The sequence below is a fragment of the Passer domesticus genome, chromosome 18, assembly GCF_036417665.1.
Source record: "Passer domesticus isolate bPasDom1 chromosome 18, bPasDom1.hap1, whole genome shotgun sequence".
Lineage (NCBI taxonomy): Eukaryota > Metazoa > Chordata > Aves > Passeriformes > Passeridae > Passer > Passer domesticus.
Window position 1 is genome coordinate 13,177,236 of NC_087491.1, and position 26,883 is coordinate 13,204,118.

A 26,883-nucleotide genomic window follows, 5' to 3' on the forward strand; every position below is an offset into this window, starting at 1 on the left:
TGAAAACTGCATCCCCCTTATTTGATTAATCTGGACATAATTTACTTTTTCCTACTTAACTTGCATTTATTGTCTTCACCTTGTAATTGCAGGTTTTGCCTTTGCCTGGGTCCAAAGAATTTTGGGATTTTATAGTAAGCATCGTGAATTGCACTCATTTCTTCAGTTCGTGTGTTCTTTTAACCTAGTGTACTGACTGTAATGCCCATGTGAGAATATTAATTGTATTGGGGTCAGTATCTTTTTCTTCTAAGATGTAAAATAAAATCTAATTTTATAAATAAATAAAATTTTCTTGCTTTTCCTTATGGTGCACAACATAGCCTGGGTAATGTTAGTTTCAGACTGCAGTATTTGATGTTTGTGTGGCTGTTATTTCTGTTCATTCTGACCACAAAATTAAGTATTAATCCCAAATGGAGATGAATTCTTGACTTTCATGGATTTAAGTTTTTTTTTCCTATTGTCAAGGTGGCTAAGAATACATTTAAATCACAAGAAGGGTTGTAGCTCTTAAAAGAATGTCACTAATACTTCAGGAAAGATGATTGCTTTTTCAAAAGGAATTGCGAAGTCTTGGAAACAGTAAGAATACACACTTAGCCAGAAAGGGAGAAAAACTACATTGTCATGTTAGTTTACAAATTCTGAAGCAGGTCTCCAAAAGTCTAAAAGATGCCTGGAAACATAAACCAAAGCTAGATTATGGCTTTTATCAAAGATGGCTAAAGCTTAAGACACAAACAGCAATCTCATAGGCATGATACAGCATTTCAGAAAACTCAAATGGAAAAAGCAGTGCTCTGTACTACATCCTGTCTTTTTGATTTCTCATCTTTTTACTTTGCAAATTTGAAAATCATTAGTCCTGTGTGCGTGAAACAGGTGAAAGAAACAGGTGGGGTCAAATTTATAGTTTATTACAGATGAAGAAATAAGTAATGTTTCTTCTTCACAAAGGTGATAAATAGCACTTAAAACAGTTTTAGATGTAATAGGACTGTTTCTATTTGGATGTTGTATCTAAAATACAAACCATGCATGCTATGCATGCTATCATATGACATTAAAAACAATGGTTATACATGAGCATTTAGGACCAATGGTAAAGAGTCTTTGATCACAAACGTAGCAACAGTCTTAACAATATGCCATTATGAAATTACAAAGCAGTCTGCTACCAAAGACAATTAAACTGACATTCTAGATTGATAATGCATAAACCTTTACATAACATTTTCCATTCAACCAGGTAAATATGCAAAAAATTATCTCAATTTTCTCTTCAAGTCAGATGCTAGTACCACAGCTTCTAGTAGCAAAGAGGAGTCAGTCAGTTACAGGTCAGCAACAAAGTGAAGCAGCTAAGCAGTATACAGGCTGGTGAAGTTGCTGTGCTCAAGTAATAAGAGTAAAAATACTTTCTAACCTGCATGCAAGTACAGATGTTTGCTGCATAATCTCTTGAGCCTTCCCATATTGTTAATATTGGGTTCCCCAGAGTATAATTTAGTCCTTCACAAAAACAGATTAAGCCTATCTGAGAAAACAAGTGCTTTAACAGAATAAGCAAGCACTGTGCATATGAACCATGACATCGAATTGTTAAGAATGAAAATAGCGTGATACCCATTTTCATACACAGAAGGCAACAGAAATTATTTGGAAATACCTTATCACTTGCTAATGGGATTTTCCCTTCCCCTGCCTTTTACGATCCTATTACTTTAAATTCCTATATATATAACTCAGGATTTTTAATCCCTGAAAATTTACAGCAGAAATTACAAATATATATACACCTATATATGTATATATAGTAAAAACCAAATCCAAATGAAAAGGGTTATATATTTCAAATGCAGACTAAGCCAACAGCTCTGGAAAAGCCACTGCATCTGTAAGGACAAGTTATAGACCCACACCTTTAGAAAAACATGTTTGAGCTAGCCGTTACTGGTCAAATATACTTAGAACAGCAGAAAATATATGTCAGGAGTAGCAACCTTAACCATATGTAACTAGTTAAGCAATAACGTTACCCATTCCCTGCCCTCTTAAGTACTGTTTAAATATTTATTCTGTTTACTGTCAAGTACTAAAAAATTCAATTTGAATCTATCAATTACAAGTTACATGCACATTTATAGAAATAATCACATGAAGGCAGAGAATAAACCTGCTGATCATTCCAGGTGCATACTTGCAAGTATGTTATGCATTGAAAAACAACAGCAAACCAACCGAAAAAAAAAAAACCCCACAAAAAACAACCAAAAAAAACCCCCAAACAACCAAAAAACCCAGCCAGACACCCCTCCAAAACCTGAAAAAAAAAAAAATCCCAACAAACCAACAAAAAACCTGCCCATACCACCAGCCTCCAGAAACCACACAAACCAAACCAAGAATCCCTGCCACACCCCCAAACTAGTAAAGGACTGTAACTAGAATAGGCCTTACTTCTTTGCAAAGCAGGAAACTGAATGTATGCATGCATTCACTGAACCTAGAGAGCAGTTCTCTTGGTACTGTGGAAGTGTTTCATTACTTTTGAACACATTTAAAATATTTATGTGTACTGGATTGCCACTGGAATAAGGAACTGGACAAAACTTACTCTTTGTACTGGCTTCTAAAGCCCAAACGGGGCTTTAGGGACCTTGCAAACAGCTCATCAAAGCCTTAAGGGCTCCATATTGTGTATGTGTGAATTAACTTAGCTATGTGTCTGGGGGTTCTTAAGTTCTAGTCACACTTCAAAGTTGTGGTGATAGTTTTGCTGTAATTCAAATGCATGACAAAGATGACAAGTAGCCCAAAATCTTGCATATCCATTTTGAACAGATTTTTGAATGGTGGTGCACAGGTGTGTGTAATGAAATACATGATAACACAGTGGTCCTTTCTACCCTCAACTATTTTGTGTTTCCATGCATTATTAACCATGCTGGTGAGAACACATAAGTACATTCTAAATTAACTACCTTACAATCTAATGCTTGCACTAATGTAAATGACATTCCTCTAATTTAGTCAAACTAAGGCACAGGGATGAAGTGGTGACCAACACCATTTAGCCAGAAGGAGTTAAGAGTCCTGCTGTTGCCTACAAATCCAGCACACTGGGATAGAAAGTATTTATTGCAAAAACTTAGCCAAGAGTCCAGAATGGGCCTTCAGTTAGACTTAGCCTTAGCAAGTGTTCAATCTGGTAACAATTCTTCCTTCACAGAAATAATTCCTTCCTTCTGTCCATCTGTAGCAACATTTTTCTGTTTTCCATTCAGAACAACACCCATCTTACACAGTAGATTCAAAGATTATCTTTTCTCCTAACCATGAGATGATCAGCAAGCATCAAGAATGTAGCCTACAGGCAGCTTGAACATCTGATGTGAAAGGAGAAAGGGTTGTGCTTACAGTGGACATGGCTACAGTTTGTGCCCAAGACTACTTTTTAAGTTTTAGAAAGTATATGCATGCACATGCTGGAAAAACAGAGGGCAAACAACATGGCTCCAACACTGGAGTAAACAACACTACAGCCATCCCAGCAGCCTTCCAACAAGCCTTGTCATCTTACGCCAGTCTTAAGAAGGAGAGGTTCCACAGGTGTGTAAGAACTTTGCCCTTTATAAATGATGCACAAGAGCTTCAGTATCAATACCACCAACTGCCTCTAGTTTTAATTAGCGGTCTGAATAGTAAGGATGATGTTTTGAGATAGAAGCTAGTTCTCCTCACATGAAGAGACATGGAAATCATAGTTGTCTGTTCAGACTACTAAAAACTCAAAGAAGCCACATCCTTGTACAAGGTTGTGTACACTAGCAATTTCACATTATTGTGTTGGTAATTTTTTTTTTTTTTTTGGATACAATAAATGTGATAAAGACCTTCACAGAATTTGGTTCCTGTGGCTTGTGGCAAATAAAATTGGAATATTAGTTCCATGTTCTCTGCCTTCTACCTATGTTCTGGGCTGCTCTCATACAGTAACTAGGTAGTAAACTACATATACATGACTGTAAAGCCTCAGCTACGAACTCTAGGTGTCACATAACCCAAACAAAATGTTGTATCGCTCTCTACTTCTTTTGCCACATTAGATATTATCCCTCTACGACACTCTAAGTACAGAAGCAAAAACTTAACAAGGCACTTACTGGATACATTAAGAATGAAGACATTAATTTTTTCTCAGGATTCAGCTCCTTCCTCTCCTATATGAGCAACAGTCTGTTAAGGTCTGGTAGTTCCCAGTGTGACTTGCTTAGCAGCTTGTACCAGACCCATTAAGTCATGCTATAGCATAAAAGCAGCTGGGGCAGGTGGGCAGGGATGCAGTTGCTGGGCTTCCCTCTTCAAATGATACCAATATCCTGTTCCAGGTATGTATCATGAAGCCAGTATGATCTGGTATTGTGCTTCAGTAATCCAGTATCTGTACTCCTTAGAGTTCATTTGCTAGATGTCATCAATGCTGTAATTACAGGCAAACCTTCAAAGGGTCTCTCACACACACAGACACATTCCCACTCCCCCAACACTCTCTTAATTAATGGTAATACTTTACAGCCACTGCTGCACTTCTGATTCAAGAAAATAACTCTTGCTTTATAGCCCTTTCTTCTATAATCATGTTTACGATATAATGCAAATGCTGTATCTGTATGCATTCTGACTACCATCATAGACAGTTGTCAAGCTTTCTGTCAAGCTTTTATCATTCTTCTTGTTCTCCCTAGTGCTCCAGCTCTAAGGCTAGTCTTTCAGGATACGTAAGTATGTGTTTACTCAGGTTCTTCAAAACAAGTTTAAAAATCTCAATATATTGTTTCAACTGCTATCAAACAATAGTTAATAATTTTAAATCGTGCTGTGATAGCACAGGTGAACATCTGCAGTATATTTAAAATCCAGTATCCTAACAGGTTAAAGCAAAGTTTCCAGTTAAAATTTTAACTAAAGCCCCAGTTTTGCAACACACTGATAGTCTTCAAAAATAGGCACAAACCAGAAATCAAATACTACATTGAGAGAGCTGTTCTTGGAAAAAGCCGGTTCTTTTCCTTTTTAAAAATATGTGTCAGCAGTGACTCCAAAAGTGGATTCAGTGGATTCAGAAGTGTTTACAACTTCCAGGAAAATAAGTACCATGTGGTACTTTCAGATTGATTTTCTTTAAACCTTATCTGTCCAAATAAATAAGGATAGGGTAGTCTCTGCAAACAACATTCTCAAAAAATAATTACAAATTTTGGTAAATACTTCAATCTGGTACTTCCTTTTAGATGCTTATTAAGGTTCACCCCACACATTTATGAGTGCAAAACCCACTAAAGTAATAATAGCCTTCTGCTCCTAGACTAATTACTATTGAAAATACTGCTTCTTCTGTTGATTAGCTACCCCAGTTGAGAGTAAGAAATTATGATTCCAGATAAGACCTTGCATATTTTCTTAAGCGAAGCAATTCAGCCATATTATACAACAAACAGAAAAAAAAATCACTTTGCAAAACCAGTTTTACATTCAGACAGATGGCAGCAAAAGGCATGCTTCTCCAGACGATCATGCTCGAATAAAAGTGAAATCATGACACATGGGTGGTATTATGAAATAAAATCAAGGATACAGAAATATTTCTACATTTAGAACAAGAAACACTTGCTAATAAAGCTAAAAACATCATAGATAGAAAGGCTTTCATGAAAAAAAAAACCACGACCAAACAAAATCCTTGCAAAGGTGTTCTAGAGGAAAGGGTTAAAAAAAAATCAAACTTTAAATATAAACTCCTCTTCTTTAACACAGTAAGAGACAAGATCATTGTTGCATCACAGAAGACCTTATTACCACTGAAATTTCAGTCTGCATCCAGTTAGAAAATACAACTATCTGAAATCATTACTTATACTGTTGGTGCAAGTACAGACAGCAGCTAATGATGACCTCTGCATAAGAATCTTTTTGTAGTCAAAGACAATTTGGGTCACCTTTTCTGCCTGTAATGGAAACATCTGCAGATGCACTACAATAGGAGTTTTCCAGATGATGGACCGGAGTTTTTGTTTCAGGATTTTTTTATTTGTTTGTGGTTTTTTAGTTTTTTCAGTTTCCAATTTTTAAGAAATATTCTGGAAGTTTGTGTGTCCTATAGAAAGGTTCTCTGCCCAGAGATTCTTTATGCCAAAAGTGTTTTCAAGTTTCTCTAAGCAATGAGCCAAGGAAACACCATCTTCATATCTCACCTGATTCTTCAGTGAACATACCACAGATACATCAATTTAGGGCCTGACTCCAGTGTTTGAAATGACCTTGCCTGCAAGCCTTTTTTTTGTCGCTGTTGTTGTTTTGTTTTTTAAAGACTGAAAAACCAAAAGTAGTGGTCTGTGTTATAAAATTCCTCTTCCAACATGACGTACACTGTTGTAAAACAACTCATGATAGCAATAACAGCAATTAACTTTGCTGCATGTCATTTAGGTGAGTCAAATTATAAGAAGCTTAGAACAAGTAATACTTTTTGTTTACTTGAGTTTCAGCCTAAATCTCCCATTGATTACCTACTGTTAGAATGCCATGAAAAGTATAATGCTTCATTAACTGAGAAAACATACCTACGTCAAAGATACAAGCATTGCCAAATCAGGGTGTGCTAACCAGAACACAGGTTCCATAAGGATTTATCACCAGTACTTCAGCCACATTTTACTACCAGAAGCAGTGTTTGTGACATTGCCATAGAGCTTACAGAGCTGTAAGAAAATGTGAAGTAAGGAAGAAGGGTTTTAAAAGTGTCTTCATTTTAAGTCAATGATGTCTTCATCATATAAAGAAATCAGCTGAAATGGATAGCTAGATGGTGAGCTCTCCTCCTTGTTTGCTGAAGTATCAGGATCTGAACTAGTAGAAAAATGACGTCTTTCAGAATAGCCTTCAAACGAGCTTGAGATTATTCTGCAGAGAGAAAGACAAAAGTTACTAAAAAAACACACATGGACAGGAAGGAACAATGGCTACCTCTAGATTCAATCAAGTTATCCTAAAGACACACAGACCATTACAACTAAGTTTCCTCCTGTTTTACTCTACTAAAAATTATCAAAAGGCAGTATTAATGAAGCCCTCACCCAGATAACTTCCAAGTAGGGAAATGTATCGAACATAGCTTCACACTGCAAGATATTTTTTGTTTTGTTACTCTCAGTCTCCTGTATCTTGCCAGTATTCTGTATTCTGCCAGTACTCTACACAAACATAGGTTATGGAAACAATGAAAACAAGAGAATGGCACTGGGGTACCCGGGTTCAGGGCAAACTTGGGAGAGTGCCAAACAGACATATGCTGCAGTATTTTTTCCACAAAATTTATTCTGAAAATACCAACACAAGAGCATACAAAGAAAACGAGAGAGTCTGCACAATGCAGCTGCAGTAGTCCAAATCTTTATAACAGGTTCAGCTGCAGCAGGTCCCACAAAACGCCATTTAGTCTTGGCTTGCTCATTAACATGTCTTTAGCAAAAAGTGTAACTGCTTCAGGACTTATGGTACTCTGATACTTCAACAAACACATTAGCATAAAATGCACATGGATATACGTAGGTTTCAGTCAGCCTTATGCCAACTGAGATAAGCATGAGCAATCAATTCTGAAAATATTTGCAGTCTAACTTAGGCTCTTTTCTAAAGTATATTTACCTGTCACTACTAGATGATCTTACAGCTCCCTGCTTAGGGTCTGACTGTCTTCGAGAAACCTTTTTCAGCTTCTGTGCACTTTCTGTCTTGGGTATAGGCTCATCCAAGAGACCTCAATAAAAGAATATAAGACTTAATACTTTCAACAGAAAACAAAGTATTCATGAAAACAAAGTATTCATGAAAAGGTTAAGGTATCTGTTGCTGGGTTACATTACTAATCATTTCTACCTAGTTTAGAATATGGCCATCTTATACGTGATCAGACAATGGCTATACTATTTGCAAATAACGCTTCCTCACTGTTTCCTTTTTTTAATTTTAATAATTTATGAATACTAGCTGCATGTTACAAACCTACCCGTGATGGTGCAAAGATTAGAAAGTATATGTTTGGCAATTGATATGTAACACTGAGGAATGAGGAGAGTTTACCCAACAATTCTTTACGTGTTCTGCTTGCAATTTCTTTAATTTCCATACGAGATAAAGGTAGTGAGTGCGTAACTGGAAGAGAGGTAATGCCACTCGATGTAGTAGTGATGACCTTGGGAGCCAAAGGTGACTTCAGAGGTCGTTCAATGCTTCGCCCAACCAGATTGCTGAGAGGTATTTTGTACAGGTTTTTGCATGGAACTTCACCTGAAACACAGAAAGAAAAAAGAATATTACACTTGCACAACAGAATCAGTTCTTAATTCCAAATGAAGAGTTATAAATACAAGCTATACTTGAGCTGGGCACTTTTTAACTGAAATGACAAAGTTCTTTCTTGCTCTAGAGAAAGAACTTTCAATACAAATAAGCTAGGAGAAGGAAGAAATAGAACCAATTTGATTTAAAGAGAAAAAGAAGATTGACTCTTGGCAACACGATGAACCAGGAGCGGAACTAGGAAGTGAATTTTTATGACCTGCAGCTGGTACTCTGACTATTACACCGCACTCTGTGCAGTACTTCCTGTGTGTTTTAAAATACTGCAAACATATTGGAGCCTGGATCCCAAGTGATTTAAATTATGACTCCTCCTCTTAGGTAACAAAGTACCATGTTTTCCTAATTCCTAGAAGAAAAACAAACCAAAGTCCCAAACTTACCAACAAATAAGAAAATTGTGATTACCTTCTCCTTTTCCTATCTGCTAACAGTAAAGCAGCAGATTTAAGGAAGAAAGGTGTACACACATCTTCCATTATTTAGCTGATGTTCCCTCGCTTCTCCTTTATTGTTACACTATAGATTGACCGTTCGTAGATCATATTACACTAAATTGTCTGTGCAAAGCTTTTCAAGGCTTCTTACTTTTATTTTGCAAAACAGCTTCAGCCTTTCAGTGGTTATTCAGCTTTTCTTTAATGAACGGAATAGTGTATGTGAAATGTCAAGTTTTCTCACAATTTTATGCCCCTTTTTGCATTATGACTCGTGGTCACATTGCGAAAGAGTCATCAGGATATTGAGGTTTAACTTCTCTCTTCCTACAGAATTTATTTCTTCAGAACAACGCTACCATGTATTCAGAAAAGATACTACAGTACAAAAGCTCAGCTGAGTGCTTTATATGTGTGGAAAACAGAGAATCTCTTGTCCTTCACAAATTTTTTTACCATCTTTACATAAGACCAGCCGCACCAAGATTTGGTAACTGTTGGAACGATCAGAGATCACATTACCTTCTAGAGAAGGAAGAGATAATTCTGGCTTTTCGTAAGCTGTTGGTGTTTGAGGAGAACTCTTTGAACTCATTTCCTTAGAGCTGCTGTCAGATGATCCACTTACTGCAGCAGTAGCTTTAAAATAAATATCCGACTGAAATGACAAATAACCCATCATTAATACTGTGAGACTTTCTTAACCATCTTCTGATTCTCTTTGTTGTTGATATAAACTAGGAGCAGACACATAAAAAATTATTGCAGATAAAGTAAGCGTGTATTTCGGTTTTGTTTGTTATGTTTTTAGCAGCAGCAACTTTTTATGTTAATTAGATCCCAATATATCACAGAAATAGTCAAACGTGATTTTTTCTGTCTTACCCTTGATGCTACAAGTTGAAGCTCACGCACAACTGCTGTGTGGACTAAGTTCCCATTCACCACTAATCGGATCTCAATGGAATCAGTAGTGAAGGCAAGAACATAAGGGAAAGCACAGACTGCAACAAAATAGAAGTTATTTGGCAAGGAAAAATGGTTAAAGCAAAAGTTTCTTGGATGCTCCACGAAAACTGTTCTTGATCTCTTCTGACATGTTCCTTTCTTAAGAAAAGTGTTGTCTAACATACTGGTGTACACCGAGCTACATTGAGCCTGACGAAAATTTCACTCTTCATGCCTGGCAGAATATAGAGGGAATGGAAAATGAGAAACACAAAAAAGAAAGGGGAAAAAAGTTCAACAAAGGATGAACTTGCTACCAAGGCTTCACTTTTCAAAATTAACCAGAAACTTAAATCAAGTGGCATCATGAACGTAACATGCTTATTCCCAGATTCTCTGGCGGAATTCCACCAGAGCCAAGTGCAGGCAAAAACAGTAGTGAAAAAAAAAATCTACTAAAAAGAGATATTTTCTTACCAACAGCATAAGGAACTTGATTCCAGCTGAAGTGGAAGTCATAAGCTGATGGCTGGACAAGTGGAGAACCTCCACTGAAAGGATATACCTTTCTGTATTGACAAACATCTGGAGCAAAATGGAAAAAAGAAGCATCCATCACTTTACACGGTAAGCGACCACCACCCATTTCATAGGGAGATTTTGCAGAAGGGTGGACATTATTCACACACAATCAAACATTCATGTAAAAGTCCCTCTACAGCCAAACAGCTAAGCAAAAGCTGCTTTCACTGTGAACACACTGGAAAGACCAAAATAAAAGACCTATATTTTAATAACCTGTTTTATTTCACAAATTAAGTATTACTGTATCAGCAGTTACCAGGTCCCTAACTTGTCTATAGATACAGAAACAGACAAGAAAAATTCAGAAAGCAGTGTCTGCAGAATTGTATCTCTCTGCCCTTCAAGTAGCCATATGTTCATGTAATTGACATTCTTTGAAGACTATTATGCACATGGGTTATTACAGATACCAAGATTTCATGAATCATATAACCTGCACATCTATAAAACAGCTAGTATGACTAAAATACTTGCATTCGTAATTTCTTCAAAATGCATTTAAATTCCAAAGAATGTATTTTGACAAACTTTCAATGAAACGCTAGCATTTATTTTCAGATACAGACCTAGACTCCAATAAAAGAAGATCTACATATGCAGGTTGCGCTATTACCATTTCTGGCCTTCCCTAAACACTTACAGTTATAACACAACAGTAGACCAGCTTCACCATCTTCATACACATCAATAGCTGCAACAAAATTAACCTGCAATGATAACGGAAAAGATTAACAAACAGACAGAAGATACTGTGGTTATTACAACTGGGTTGTGACTAACAAGCAATACAATCGGCTGGGGAAGTGCACAACCACAGATAAAAGGGGAAAAAAAAAAAGAGAAAAAAATTATAAAAATAGCTTCTTTTGTCATGTAATTTTCAGGATGTTCTCAAGATGAAAATTAGTTCCTTTGTATTTGGTTCTGTGCAGTACCGAACATACATAACCATACCACAGTGTAAAGCAATAAAAACATATAACTTATTTAGCAATACAAATTTTGGGAAATAGGATGATTTCAGGAAGCTATGAATCAACATGGTACGTTAAAGATAATAATTCTTTTCAAAAAGTGATCTTCAAATGCACATCACGACTAGCAAAAAGATCAGATACAACAATTACTGGTTCAAAACCACTAACATTTACTGAGGTCAACAGGGATGTACCTAAGGATTACTGAACAGTCTGAATTTACAAATTGAGAAGCAATGCTGGTTAAACCACAGTATTTTTTACATAGATTAGGCTACATAAATTCTCTTAATTCAACTTTGGTTTTGTCTTTTAGATTAAAAACAAACCAAAACAGCCACAAAAAGTAGGATATCTGTTCAGGAAATGAGATCTTATTAGTGAAATGCATCAGGTTACATTAGACAAATGCTTCCCAAACCATATATACTACTTGGACAGGGAGAAGGCTGAGAGTCTGATTCCATGAACAGCATGACGTTCCTTCATTTAAGATTACTGTGCAGGTCAAGAACCGTTAAGAAAATCTGAACGTTTACACATCATACCAAATGCATTTTGACCTGTCTTTTGTAGTGACTGAAAGCCGTTGCTGCTCTGTTGTCCAGAGAAATAAGCAGGCAACCCATTTCAACACTATAAAAATCACTAGCTCAGCTCATATTAATTGTCTGCTTTATTTGTCTTCCTGAAAGAAATAAGGATTCTGGTGTGGAAAAGAAATGGGTGGATGGTGATGGTAATGTACTTCTCCAACCCCATTCTTTACTTCTAGTTCCTCTTCATCCAGATTAAGATTGATTCCCAGTGCTGTGGAGACATTTACAGTTGATCAACCATGCCAGGAGCACCTCTTCATCACCAGATCCAAATGAAAATAGAGACGATTTAAAAAAAACCAAACTTGTCAAGAAGCATCACATGAAAAAAGTCGTCCCTTATCTCATTGTCAGCAACAGATTACCTGCGCAAAATCTTCCTTTTTTTTTTTTTTATTTGTCTAAAGCTACATATCCACATCCTTATTTAGAAACTATACTGGAAGTTTTTTCTGAAAACAAAGACATTGCCTAAATCCTACGCCTATGTCCTAGACAGACAGATATTCAGTTATTAGTTGACTGGACAGCAGTTTCTTAAATAGAATGATAAACTATATATAAATATTTTAGTTACATGCAAATAGGAAAATCTGAATAAGATACTGGTGGTCAACCATTCAAGTTATTTTGAAGCAATTTTTTAAACAATACTGATACCACAAAAATAAAGCAAAAAGCTAACTACTGGCTAAGAAAGCAGAAAAATTAATTTTTGACAACAACATTCCAGAGCCTGAAACACAGGCTTTTTCCCCATATCACATGTTATAACTACCTCTCTTGGGAGTTATCATCATGTATCCCAAAAGGAATAAATATCTCAGAATGTCCTAAAGCAGTGGTTATAGAAGTGAAAAGTAGCACACATGAGCATCTCCATAAATTACACTCCTAGGAAGTCAGCACAGCATGCAATGAGTCTGCAACAAACTATGCTCAGTGGGGGTCTACAAAAAAAGTTTCAATGATGAAAACTTACCCTGTTTGTTTCAACATGATGCAATCTATAGGACTCCCCTGTACTCTCATTAATTAAATCAAACTGATGCCGATATGCTACACAGATCATATTGTCACTGTCTCCAGTAGGTCCATCCACCAGTGTCATAACCACTGGAGGGTCAGAAAGGCATATTTCCTATAACGTAAATAATAGAATTACACTCTTTCTCAAGTTCCTACTGTGGGTGCTGCAGGTACTCTATGACTTTAAAGGGATGTTTTCTAAGCACAGAAGCATAACAAAGAACAAGCAGAAACAATTCTTAAAAAAATCTGAAAGTTTTATTTAGCATATATGATTGATCTCCACCATCTGGCTTCTCACTTTTATTTGTCTGTAGGTTCAGGAAGACGACAATGCATACTCTGCCTTCCCTGCACCCCCATTAGCTGACTGCTGCTCAGTGTGTTAAGATAATTAGTAACTAGATTACACATACCCGGATGTACTGGAACTCCTCTACTGGAGATTCAGGAGACGATAGCAGTGAGGTGCTGATTGAAGTGTCATCCGAATTATATTTCTTTGTGACCAGAAGTAGTTTGTTCCGAATAGCTGCAACAATCCTCAGTTCGCTTCCATGGTGAGTATTAATGGCATACAAATGGCAGCCTGAGGAAATAATGTTCTAGACTCTAAGTGGTTGGGATAGGGTCTGATTGTTTTGTTCTGTATTTGTATGATGATTAATAAAACAGGGCTCTGATGGATGACTTGGCAACACAGAATTAAAAACTCCTCAATAGGATTACATCGACTTCCAGGAAAAGACAAAAGCCTATGACCCTTTTGAAATCTACTTTTATCCTTAATCCGAAGTACATGGATTGTCACTATTCTGCAACGTCCAGCTTTTCAAAGCAGCTTGCTTCTGAAGACCAGGAAACATTTATTTCTACAAAAATAACGCATAACACCCAGACTAATCTAAGCACTACTGTTTAATAGGGGATGTACCAGTGTGCCAGTCCAGCTTAAAGTGTGCTTTATTTCAGTCTAAGATCCCCACAAAATTCTTCTCATTTGTCCCAACCCTGAAATCCTATTTTTCTCTAAAGCTTTTCATCATCTTCAATTTCCAAGTAACATGGTTTTTTTACAACATTCAAAAATGTCATGCCGGACTGTACTAGAGTAATTTTCAAATACAAGTTTAACAAAATTTGAATTGACTTGTCCAAAGAAAAAACTAAAAGCGAACACCTACACCTGCCCAAAGAGAGCTAATAAACTCCTGGCAACTACCAGCATCAAAGCACAGTAGATGTTTTTAACACAGGATAAGGACAACAATATCACCTTTGGTTCTCTCCAGTTTATTTTCTCTGCAGTCATATTTGCTTCTTATAATTTTTTTTGTCTCTATATCTTTTTGGACAGCACTGAGTCTGAAGACAAGGATACGAGAGTCTTTCCCTGATGTATGGAGAGAACCAGGAAAAAACAAGTTAAAAAAAGAACGTGGTAGTTTGAAATTAATGCTTCCGACGAGAAGCAACAAACAGAGCAAAATAATACCTCTCTGGGGACAGAAAACTTAAGAACTCTCTAGGATTTACAGTTCTAGTAACCAACCCTTTCAGCACAGTGGCCGAGTTTCCCATTAGGTGGTGCTGCACCAAAGAATGATCTGAGAGCTTCCCAACAGTGAAATGCACAATATTTTGCAAATACACAAAATATTGCAAAATAACAAAAATACAATAGATATAAACTACAAGGCAAGAGTAAAAGGGTTAACTTTAAGAGCTGGAACCATCCAGCTGAGAAACTGATAACTGGATCCTCAGAGTTTGAACCCTTCAGGATACAGAAGGGTGTTTTCTAGAAATTTCACAAACTAAGTTTTGATATAACTACACTTGCCAGATCCTCAGAAATGTCAGCCATTCTCCAGGTGTCTTGAGAGAACTGCAAATGGCTCTCATGTAGTTTGAGCTAGCTCTGTAAGATCTCAGGGTGAATTTCACCAGATGCAACCAAACTGGGCAACTCCCAGTGATACAGAAGGAACCATGTTTTTCCCAAAGCTTGGGTAAGCAGAACTTCAGCAAATACTGAGGAAATAGACACAACAGGGTAAAAAATAATAAACCAACCATATCTGTAATGCTTTTCCTGATCTTGCTTTGTGTATTTTCCCTTTATGAAACTCAATCACAGACTACTCTTTTATTGGGTAAAAACTACCTCACTAAAAAATTGCACATTTTATGCACATTTAAGCCTTCTAAACAAGACAAAATTATCATGAGACATATATATCCAGCAATATCTGCAATCATGCAAGAATCCAAGAACAGGGACCTCTCCTACCTTTGTCTGTTCGGGCAATCAAAAGATCCAGAGCTTCCAACACATTCATCTGCTTTATTTGGAGAGTTTTATCAAATACTTGCACTGATGGCTGACCATCTAAAAAAGAAACACACATGTCTTCAAAACCCTACTAAAACTTGCTAGATGCTGGTTTTGAACCATTTCTTTCTTCTAATTAAAGTCTTGGGTTTTTTTCTTACAAAAATTAAGAGGAAAAAAAACCCAAAAAGAACCACACAAAGCTCCTACATGTGCCACACCATCACAGTCAATACTTCCTCACAGGAGAGTTTTATTATTGTCATGAATCAGATTAAGCGTTTGAAATCTAAAAGTGACATTCCTTTGGCAAGTTTGAGAATTATGACCAAGCACTAACTTCACTCCCTCAATCTCACTGGCTTTATGTAGCACACAAAGGATTATAAAGGGGTCAGGGTAGCAATATCATTGCTAAGGGAAGAAGTAGGATTTCATTGTCACGTAAGCCCTTGGCTTCATGCTCACTATTATCAAGGGCTAAGAAAACCAGACAAGCCATTTAGACACCTCTTGAACCTGGATGTGACCTCCTACAGGTTTTAAGATGGTCAAGAAAACAACATCTGAAATAAGAACACATTCAGAAATCTGCATTAACACTAGCTCCCCAATGTGGCTTGATTCTACTGCAGAACGAACTTTTGCAACTAGGTTACATAAATGTAATAGATTTACTTGGATTAGTAACTATCCCCCTACATAAAGATTTACTAACACCTGAACAGTTTATGAACACACATTTTCGAGAAAATGGTCAGATACATAAAAATTGTCACAAAAACACTAGATCATTTACTAACCATCTATTAACAAGATGCCAGCATCTGTAGAAACCAGCAAGGACTGGCCCCAAGAATCTGCACAGACAACCTCATGAGGAAAATTACTGTAGAAAGACTGAGATTCCCAAGGCTATGAAGTAACATAAGGGATACATATTAAGTACACTAAAAAATACAGATAATACAGACACAGAATGTGATGGACAATGGCAATAACATCAATGCTTTTGGCAGGATACAATTCCAAACAGTATATTGTTGGAATTTGAAATATCAAAACTGAAATAATTTTCTCGCAGAGGACTTTCTGCATCAATTCTGGTTTGGAGACTAATAAGTGTAAGACACATACCTGAAATGCTAGAATTAAAACACATGCAGCTGAAACTCAGTGCAACCATCATGCAGTAATTTTTTTCCTTTAAAAATCCCAATCCTATATAGTTAAAATGTCTGTACCACTACGCATATGCAGTTTGCTTACATTTCATGGTTCAGTTTGTGATGTTTAGTGACTAGCACATGGTACAGTTAAAACTGCCTTTCTGCCAAATTGTTCTTCCATCCTGTGTTCTCTGAACTTACCTCCCAGAGCCTGCCCCTCCTCTTACAATTTATATATTAGTTGGAATCTCTGAAATTCTAGAAGCACTTCTGAAGCTTCTGTACATAAAACGCACACAGAAGAGTGCAGCTGGCATATTTCACTCCCTAATGACTTCAAAGAAAATCCAAATGAAATAAAAGGAAATGAAAACAACTGTGTTTCATTCTGAATCTTGTTTCAAATGTGCTGAAATTAAAATAAAAGATGATTGCACATGGAAGATGTCACCTTCATCAAATTTTCTCAGGTATAAAAATGTCCACACTTGCTTTAACTTGAGAAGTGCTTCTGTCCCAAGATCATCCTTTATTAATCTAACAGTGACTGCAGAATCACTTTGACACTGTACCTTTCATCTTTTCTGCTGCAGGATCTAGTTAGGGAAGTAAATAAATATATACCATACTAGATAATGTTTAATGTTGCATAACTTCTCTGACAAATTTACTCACCTCCTTTTTAGAAAAGCTTGTGGTTGCCAAGTTAGCTGTGGTATCCCCTTTCACAGTGGTTTTCAATTTCAACGCCTAATACAAACAGATGTTTTATTTAAACTGAGTTTTTGTCAGCAATACCCAAACTAAAGACTATATTAAAAGGACAATTTAGGACTAGAAAGTGATTCCAGTTTGGAATTCCTATGCCATTTTAAGTAATGAAAAAAGAAGCAGAATTCTGTATCCTCAGCAACGTCACATGGTTACTAGGTATCCTCTCAGCCAAAACCTATGTTGGCTGTTTCTTGGTTAGCGTTTTTTTTTTGTTTACTTGCTTTCTAAATGGCAACTCAGAAAAGAAGAGTCAAACATAGTAACAGAGAAAAACCTCCACCTCAAACTACAGAATTTAATCATCTACACAGTTTACTTTATAATGAAACCAGATAGAGGATCCTCTTGTCAATTACACAAACTTACCTTAGATTTGCAAAACCTTCTAACGAACACTAAGGCAAACTATACATATGTCTGTCTAGATATATTGCCAGGCATCCTCTTCAGGTACAATTTTTACAACCTTCATTTAACTCATGTACAATATCAATATTTGTACATATATACCTCAGATGTTACAGATAAATACTTCTATTCATGTTTTATTTTAATGTAACTTACAATAATGTAATATTACAAAACTATTTCCGGTCACAGAAAACTGCACTAAATCCCGACATAACTGCAAGGTAATCAAAGTCTAACAAAAGGAGTGACACAGCCTTTATAAAGATAGCTGCATACCTTCTAAACTGACCCTACCTGACCAAGCCGAACAAACTCTGCTTGTCGAGCTTCCTCTTTTTTCCGTGTTGATTTTGGGGACTCTGGTAACACATCACTGAAGGATCTTCTATTAAGCATGTTCTAAAACAGAAAATGTTTCTTTCTAACTGCACAGCTTCTCAGGGAAGAAAAACTGCAACTCTTCCAATCCTCCAGTGCTTTACCTTGCAACTTGTCGTAGTTTACCACTGTCACGTTCTGTGTACAGTCATACCACATGAATATGTGACATGAATATATGAAAAAGAAAAGTTTAAGCAGATCTATATAGATAAAAGAAATAAACATTGGTCGAAAAAAATAGCACCTTGTTAGTTTTAGAAGTACTGAACTTATTTTTAGTTAGTTAAGAATCACCTTAAGAGTAAGTCTTAATCATCCAAAGTAAAGTTATTTCATAGGTACCCAGGGGTAAGAATCATCCAAATTTACACATAAGGGAACAAATGCATATTTTATGGTGATGAGACTAATGCCTGTATTTTTAGTACCTAAATTCCCTATTCCCTTGCCACAGGTAAGCTTAGATGAAGGATGACATTTTTATGCTTCTCCTCACACCTGGTGAAGAGTCCTGTTCAAAAAGGACTGTCTGTCAGCTTTCATATAACTGTAAAGTAAGTTACACAATAAACAGTATTTAGCTTAATCCTATGCAATTCAGTGCTCTTTAGGATTACAGTCCTTTAAAGTGACAGAACATTCAAGCTACTAGATAGAACAGGACAGCACACGTGAGGGATGCAGAAACTTCTGACTTACATTTCCCTTGTGTAGGTCAGGCATCATGTCTTGGTATAAAGAGCGGATCAGCATGTCTAGAGTGCGCTGACGTTTCTGAGAAAATGTTGGTGTTTCCAAGGTGGCTTTTTCACCATTTATTACTAAAAGATTATGGAAAAAGTAAATGAACTTCAACAATCTCCACCAACTCTAGTTTGCTTCTGTACCAAAACACCTGCTCTGCCCCTATTAATTTAAAATTGTCTCTTTTTTGCCTTTTTTAAGTGAATAACTCCCACTTAAGTTAAAGGAGAAAAATCTGTAATAGAAGAATTCCACAAGGCATCAGAATAAATACCTAACTAATAAAAAACTGAAGACAAACTGCCGGTCAATTTAAGTACTAAACAATTTACATACGCAAAATGAACAACCAAGCTCCTTTCAGGTCTAATTGTAATCAACGTGGTCAATTTTCAAAAATTCCTTTCTTGCTGATTTAGAAGGGCAAATACAAATCAATGAAAATCGGAACTGAATGATTACAGAATTAAAAAGTGCTGCATAGGCATCCTTCAGCACCTTTAAGAATATATTCAGAAGAGATGCTGTTTTCAGAGCTACTAATTTAACATCATCTATTACTAAATAATGAACAGCATTATAAACACTTTCAGATCTCCCAAGCCCTTTACAGAAATGCAAAGCTAAATATGGCTGCACGTTCTGCAAACGTGAAAGTCAGCCTCTGTCTAGTAGCCTGAGAAAAATTTTTATTTGTTAATCTGACTGTAACAGTTTGATAGAACGGACATCCCAACTATGCTAACAGATGTGAAAAAAATAATTGCATACAGATCAGCAGAATACACAAGAAAATGCATATACGTTTTAAGCATCACGAATTTCAATTTGTTAGCACAATTATTAAAAGAGAGTTTCTAGCAAAAGAAAAACTTACTTACATTTCACCAACACAAAATCCCTGAATTCCTGGTGATTTGTAAACACAGGTGGGGATGGAAGGGGAGGCCCAAAGAGAGGAACACTTTCTTCTGAAAATATTTTCAGCCTATTGAAAGTACAAATCTTTATCTACATTGAAAGTCACAATCAAACCCTACCTTTTTTATAGACACTATGCAGAACCAAAGGAAAAAAATGGAAACTGCTTCCTGGATGTCTTACATAAGAATTGCAAAGGGGGTAACAAAAAAAGATTCACACGGAATTACTCAGCAGAGCAAAGTTATGTTTCTTTTACACAAACTAAGAAAATGTTTTGCCAAAATGTTTTCCCATTTTCTCTAAACCATCAATAATTCATTGTGAAATTATTTGTTACAATCAGCACCTACCTGTAACTATCATTCTGCTTATTATACCTCACTAAAGCAAAAATATCTGCCATACAGTTAAGGAAGATAATCCAGTTCTAATCCAGCTCACTTGCATTATAATAAACTTTTCTTTTCCTGCAGTACATTGCAAATTTAATAAAGGTAAAATATATTAATCAAGTCAATGTAAATATATAAACAATTCTAGACTATATAGATTTTACTGTTTATAAAATGGGTCCCATATGAAAATGTTATTGCTTGATCAACAGTTTTCAAAATCAAGCTACTACCACAGACACAGCATAAGACATACAGAAGTTTGTCTTATTTGTATTTGATATGGTACTGAACTTTGCTTATACCAAAGCTTCCACTGAAGAAAAGATTCCAATGAAACAATTGAGCCAACAAAATTATAAGCAAAATGAGAGAATGGTTTAAAGTGCAAGTTATACTAAGGCTGATGCTCTTACAGTACAGCATCTACATCAATGTAGTTACATTGATGTGGTAAACAATTCTTCCTAGCATTTAGGTTCCTTTGATATGTAAAGATTTTTATTATTTTTTCAAACTTTGTTCATTTTCATCCCCTAGTAAGTGGGTGCTAGGAACATTTAGTCTGCCTGAGAACCAGGTTTGGAAGTCTTAAGCTTTGTGATAACTTTTTAAAACTCAGCAACAGAGTATAGATAGAAATTAGAGTTTTCTTTTAATTCATTTTTCCTCATTCCATTCTATCTAGTCTAACACATGCCAGGCTGAGGTCTACAGATTACTACTACTGTGACCCAATGGTAACTCCAAGAGATAGGCCGCTGGTTTTTGCAATCATATAGTCTTCAAAATGTTTTCAATCAGAAGTCTGAAAAACACAGGCTGTACAAATAAATGCTTTCAATAAAATGATTTAAAACTCACATTCTTGCTTTTACCCCCTCTTCTAACGGATTTAACAAACACTGTTTAATGTTGCAGACTTGCAAACTCCTAGTCAAGAAGCTGAAGGTGAAGAATGCAAGAATGCAATTATCTTCATAAAGTAAGTTTCACTTCCATAAAGAGCATATAGGGAGGAATTAGGGCAGAATTAAAAGGAATGTTGATCTTAAAAAAAAAAACAAACCCAAAGCATTAGAAAATGTCAGGAAAAAGATACGTGTAAAATGAGAGCGAATCATGGATGGCTTGAATACTGGAGAAGAATCTTCACCTTCTTGAAATATGATAGTGACAATGTCATTTCCAATATGTCGCTTCCTTTCTACCTGGAAATAAAAGGAAAACAAAAAAGGAAAAAAAGAGGCAGAAAAAAAGACACAGTGACTTACAAGACATACATAAGTATCTTAGCAATTCTGTGACAGAATAATAAAACAATATTCCTAAACTGCAAACAGAAAAATTGCAGTCAGTATGACTGAGGACAATATAAAATCATTAGTTAACTATAAGCAAGTAAGCCAAGCCATGACATGGTGCACACAACAAGTCAGGTTCTAGAAAAATAGATATTGCATATGTTTAGAAAAGCACTCATAGTCTCCATAATTAATATTCATGAATCGGGCATGGAAACTCTAGCATTCAAAAAAAAGCAAATCTACCACTTGAAATAAAAGGACAAAAAACTCTGGTGCTGAATTATTCTTTAAAAAAGAAAATCCTGATTGGCCTCAGTTTTCTTCTGTGATCTTGTCGTCAGTCCAAGCAAAAAGCATGAGAAAACTGACACAGAAACAGAAAAAGTATATTTTAATTACATCGTCTAACTATATTACTGTAAGAATGTATAATAAATAATAAATCAAGTAATTTGTAAGTAATTTAGGTAAATCATTATGGATGTACTATGTATAGTAAACATATGTGCCTATTAAGCATTTTTTTCATCATAAACACAAAGAAAGGCCTGAACAATAAATGACAGCACATTTGTGCTAGTTAATCCATGGCAGTGTGACAGCACTTCTTTATGCTTACCAACATTAACATGCTCACAAGGGGCATTTCTTTCAAGCGACACTAATTGTTATGCAAGCAGGAGCTATGCGTTACACATGTGAATATACACATGTTACACATGTGAATATTCCTACAATTCACACACAAGGCTAACTTCCAGTTTTCCTAAAGTCTTTGAGGTAATAATTACAGCAGGGAAGCTCTTCAAGTCATCTGAACATCACACTTAATTGCTTGTCAGTGAAGCAATTTAGATCTTCTTCACAAGTATCTTTTGTACCTTAATGGAAATGACAGGATGCATTATTTCTAATAAACAATGAAATTTTCAGCATCAGGTAGAATATGGAGGGAAAAAAGTGCAAAAGTCTCAAGGCTTACATTTCTCAAATAATAACAGACAAGAATTCCATTATTTCTTATAAAGTTTTGGAGTTTGTGATTTAACAAATAAATAGGGAAATAAAGAGAGAAGTATGTACCTGCTGCTTGTTCTCTCTAGAATATGGCAGCATGGTTGAAACATGGAACATAATTTCATGCCCTTGAAAAACTGTATAGATGGAACAGGTTCCTGTTGTATCATCTGCAAGGGAAGGCAACATTTTAAGGAGGAGTATCTCCTCTAAGTTTTCTGAAGACCAAAAAATATTTCAAGTCTTTCTACCGAATCTTCTTCGGTTACCCTTTTCTGTCTGACACATTTTAGAAAACGTCCACACTGCATGTTTCATGTGAGTCCGAACCCAAGTTTGCATCTCATCTGCATATTCACACTTAAAACCTACAACACCTTTCACCTACCCTCCTGAAATCACATGGGTCTTCCAGCCACAATGTCCTTCTATCACAAAGCAAGTAACATGTCAGGTTATTGTTCAACTCATTCCAACTTAAAATGAAACTGTTCGCCTTGATAATACCTGTCATAACTGCATTCCATACCAGTGACTTAAGCTAACCTGACTCATTTGTGGTGAAGTAGAGCATTTAGTACACATACAAGGAAGCCTGTTTTGGGATTGTTTCATAACGATGATATATATAATATGCACAATATGCAATAAGAAGAAACATTTAGAATGCAGCTCCACCCCCATTTCATTGCTTCACATGAGTTCTTACTTTTAGTGTCCAGTCCTCCTCTGTAGCCTGACCAGCCTTTCAAAGTAATTGTGTCACCCAAGAGATGCAAAAATCGTTGAAAGCTTTCACTTCCAGTTTCTACATGTGGGAGGGAGAAATGTTACCAAACAAGCACATCTGTAGTGATAGAACAAATCTCAAAAATGACCAAAATAAGGAAATGGGTCCTGCTTCCAGGACACAAGTTTCAGCTGAGTTAGTTTCCTTTCATGTCTTCCAAGCCTACTGCCTTTCCAGAAACAGCACCTCAACAGTGCAGAACAGGCATCATCACATGACATTAAACAGTGACGTCTTTTGCTAGCACCAATGCTGCTCAAGTGCATAGGAGAATGTGATCGTGCTGTAAAAGAGTGAAAGTACTACAAGCAGTGAGTTAATGAGTTGTCTCCTTCAAATGCCTCTTTTTTCTAAATGTTCATGTCACACAGACTATTTCTAGAAGAGAGATTTCACTCTCAAGCTGTAACAATAGGCTTCCTACTGCAACTTCTTACAGACATAGAAGGCCCTATGCTACAATTTTTCACCCAACACATGAAACCAAATGACTGTTCATATAACCATTACCTCCCAGCCTGCTTCCAACTGCAGGCACTATCTTGCCTTTTTTTTTTTCAGATGAACAAAACAATTAAGGAGAAGGTGAAAATCTCACCATTACTGAACATTTCATCATCTGTAAGCTGACCATCCTTAGCATAAAGGACTCCGAATTTAAAATTCACAGATCCCTGGGAAATAAAATCAAATACCATTATAAAAAGACAGTCAAACAGAAGACCTAAAAATTTGTTTCCCCTAAGGAATTTCATGTATGTGTCTTTGTATACATACACATTAGAACATATACTTTATACCATCTCCTAATACATAATAATTTACCTTTAAACTTTGATAGTATAGCATAAAATTATTAATGTAAATTGGTGATCTATTATTATTAAGTTGGGGCTTAAAGTTATTTTTGCTGTCATGTTCAAAAAACATTAATTTTTTTACTGGAATCAGCAATTGATTTCAAAGTCATCATAAGCACATCAAAATACAAAGCTCTATTCACTGGACGGGTCTGTGAGCTAGAAGTAGTTAGGTTTATACTTACCTCTTGCTCTTCAAGAACCAATAAATCCTGTAAACAAAAACAGCATCTTTAGCACACTCGTATAAAAGATTCTACAAGGATGATGGTTTATTTGTGTTTATAAGTTTAAATAGTATTATGTTACTATTATTATTAGCTGCTACTGGAAGAAACAAACTAGTAGTATGTATAATTAATTACTTGTATTTCCAGAAAATAATAAAGAAAAAGAACCAAACAAAAAAAAGTCACTTCCTACCTTTTGTATCTCAGGATGAAAAATTTCTCTTGGGCTCTTCTCAAATTTATCAAGACTCATAGCACTGAAATGCAAATGAAATAGTGCTTTATAGAAGGACAAATACACATTTCAGTGCTGAACCACCAACTGATTGCAGTTACAACGGTTACCAAATGAATTGTTCGAAGAGCCTCTGTTAAATGGAATGTTTTGTGGAACTGCCATTTCTTTCCCAAAATACTAACTTCCAACACTTCCTAAACTTCTTTTGTACTTTAAAAACAGAAATTAGTAAGACCCTGTGTGGAGATCAGATTTAAATTAATTTCCTTATAAAGCACCGAGCTCTATTACATCACCCTTCACTTCAGCTCTAAACATAATCACGGTGAGCATTTTAGAAGGGCTCAATAACCAATTATATTTCTCTCTTTTTCTAGTTCTCTCTCATCTTAAAGAATTCAAGGCAGGTCAATTGAAAAATGAGAAGTTCAGCATCAAATTCACACTTTTTCACTTTGTCTGGTCAAGCACAGGCTTTAAAACCGCTTTTTGCTGTCTTCAATGATTAAGACTTGCAAAGCCATTTTTACAGTTTTTATATATTTATCATAAAAATAACAATGCAAGCTCTGAATTACAGGAAAAGGTATACAGGCAGATATCTAAACTGATAATTTACTTGTAAATACATACCTTAATATAGATTTCACTGATAACGTTTTTGTGGGACTGTAAGGGAGACATATTTTCTGAGTACCCTGCAAACAAGAAAAGCTAGGACATGTTACAGGACACAAACTTTTTCTGCCTATTTAAATAGGAATATTAATAAAAACAATTAAGTTAAAAAAGAAAGAAGAAAACCAAGGTAATTTTACTTAGCTATATTTACTGCTTATTTAGAGAAAAAAAAAAGTCATGAGTGCTGCAAAGAAAAGAAAAAAGATGAACCATACATGCCTACAGTAGAGTTTTAAAACAATTGCTTGTATAAAAGAATCTCATGGAACGTTAAGTGGAAAAAAAGTGAAACCGGTATCAGACCTGCCTATTTTCTTATTATTGTACAAGAAAATCCTAAAAGGAGCGTAAAGTCACTACCTAAACTGATCATAGAACGTAACCAAGAACAATTTAGGCATAATTTCCAAAAAAAAGCAGTTGTTAGAAGAATTAGAAAATATCTGACATTACAGATTTCTGTCAAAAAGTTTAATATAATGTTATCTGCAAATTTAGTTTAGTGTTATCTACTATGGTAGAATGATATGTTCTTATTATACAAAATAAAAATATGTAATAAATACTGGAATCTGAAGAAAGAGGAAAATGAGTATGATAAACATATCCGGCAGAACGGCAGTTAAGTATTTGTTTCTTACTGTTTTTCTCCAAAGTATTGAATGGTATTGAGGAATGCGCTGATTATTTTGGTCAGACAGTACAACAGACAGAAAGAAAGGGTTCTTCTCTGCATCTGTACCTACATAATTCTGATGAACTGTTGGAAGAAAAACAAGCAGCACCATCAATCATAAGGAAGACACACCCACTCACTCGTGCAGAATCAGAGAGACACCCGTAAACATATGCATTCATATGTAAAAGTATATAATTGTCTACATAAATAACTACGTATTTTTATACAGATGTGTAAAAAAACCACCCAAAGAGATGGGTATGGTTTTCAAAGCCAAGAAGGATTTCAAAACGTCCCTTTTTGGTACCAGGAGTTTTACTCCTTACAGACACCCATCCTCTGCTTTCAGGTTAAAAACACATGAAGCGAGGACTTGTTTTATGTACAGGACAGAAAATGTTTTAGTACTAAATTAACACCATACCTTTTTCCATATTGAAATAATAACAGTTCAAAACTACAGAAACAGCAACAGCATTTCTGCAAATTACATTTTCATTGGTCCAAATTCCAATCCATTTGCAAAAAAAAAATATTTACCTTTCCCCAAAAAATACTTCAAGTACCATCTCGTATGATACTCTGGGTTTTCCAAATGCACATCCGTTCTGTGCCATGTACCCGGAGCACAGTCTGTATTCTGAAACAGAATGGGAGATTGCTACATTAAATGCCAAGTGAAAAAAAAAAGGACAAAATACAGGCAAAAGCAAATAAAGAGTGAAATTTTAGCTGTACACTGCTACTTAAAAAGCAAGGATTTTTGTGAAGTCACTCGGTGTGTAACTGAAAAATTTCTACCTCATTTACCCTTTTTTCTAGTTTCTCTGTAAGTAGATAAGTCTTGCCCTATTGTACCACTCCTATGTGTAATATCTTAGAATGTCAGTAAAAAGAAGGTTTTTCAATGTGGAATTTGAAGACAAACATTTTAAAAACTTAAATTAATGCC

General features: G+C 35.7%; 1 protein-coding gene across 2 annotated transcripts in view; it reads right to left on the reverse strand.

Annotated features, from left to right (window-relative positions):
* Positions 1-904: 904 nt before the first annotated feature.
* The window catches only part of GARNL3 (GTPase activating Rap/RanGAP domain like 3), a 30,461-nt gene continuing 4,482 nt past the window's right edge, over positions 905-26,883 (reverse strand). For both annotated transcript variants that reach the window (XM_064394150.1, XM_064394149.1), the window contains 26 exons: positions 26,472-26,571; positions 25,894-26,012; positions 25,205-25,269; positions 24,527-24,590; positions 24,289-24,315; positions 23,842-23,917; positions 23,163-23,261; positions 22,520-22,623; positions 21,232-21,340; positions 20,088-20,133; positions 19,695-19,801; positions 18,769-18,890; positions 17,983-18,087; positions 17,179-17,253; positions 16,138-16,249; positions 15,293-15,391; positions 14,276-14,392; positions 13,416-13,588; positions 12,953-13,111; positions 11,035-11,101; positions 10,287-10,394; positions 9,747-9,865; positions 9,384-9,519; positions 8,146-8,352; positions 7,711-7,822; positions 905-6,966 (listed from right to left, as the gene is read on the reverse strand). In XM_064394150.1, coding sequence (XP_064250220.1) covers positions 6,810-6,966; positions 7,711-7,822; positions 8,146-8,352; positions 9,384-9,519; positions 9,747-9,865; positions 10,287-10,394; positions 11,035-11,101; positions 12,953-13,111; positions 13,416-13,588; positions 14,276-14,392; positions 15,293-15,391; positions 16,138-16,249; positions 17,179-17,253; positions 17,983-18,087; positions 18,769-18,890; positions 19,695-19,801; positions 20,088-20,133; positions 21,232-21,340; positions 22,520-22,623; positions 23,163-23,261; positions 23,842-23,917; positions 24,289-24,315; positions 24,527-24,590; positions 25,205-25,269; positions 25,894-26,012; positions 26,472-26,571 — 2,784 coding nt within the window. In that variant the 3' untranslated portion in view covers positions 905-6,809. The remainder of the gene's footprint in view (positions 6,967-7,710; positions 7,823-8,145; positions 8,353-9,383; positions 9,520-9,746; positions 9,866-10,286; positions 10,395-11,034; positions 11,102-12,952; positions 13,112-13,415; positions 13,589-14,275; positions 14,393-15,292; positions 15,392-16,137; positions 16,250-17,178; positions 17,254-17,982; positions 18,088-18,768; positions 18,891-19,694; positions 19,802-20,087; positions 20,134-21,231; positions 21,341-22,519; positions 22,624-23,162; positions 23,262-23,841; positions 23,918-24,288; positions 24,316-24,526; positions 24,591-25,204; positions 25,270-25,893; positions 26,013-26,471; positions 26,572-26,883) is intronic.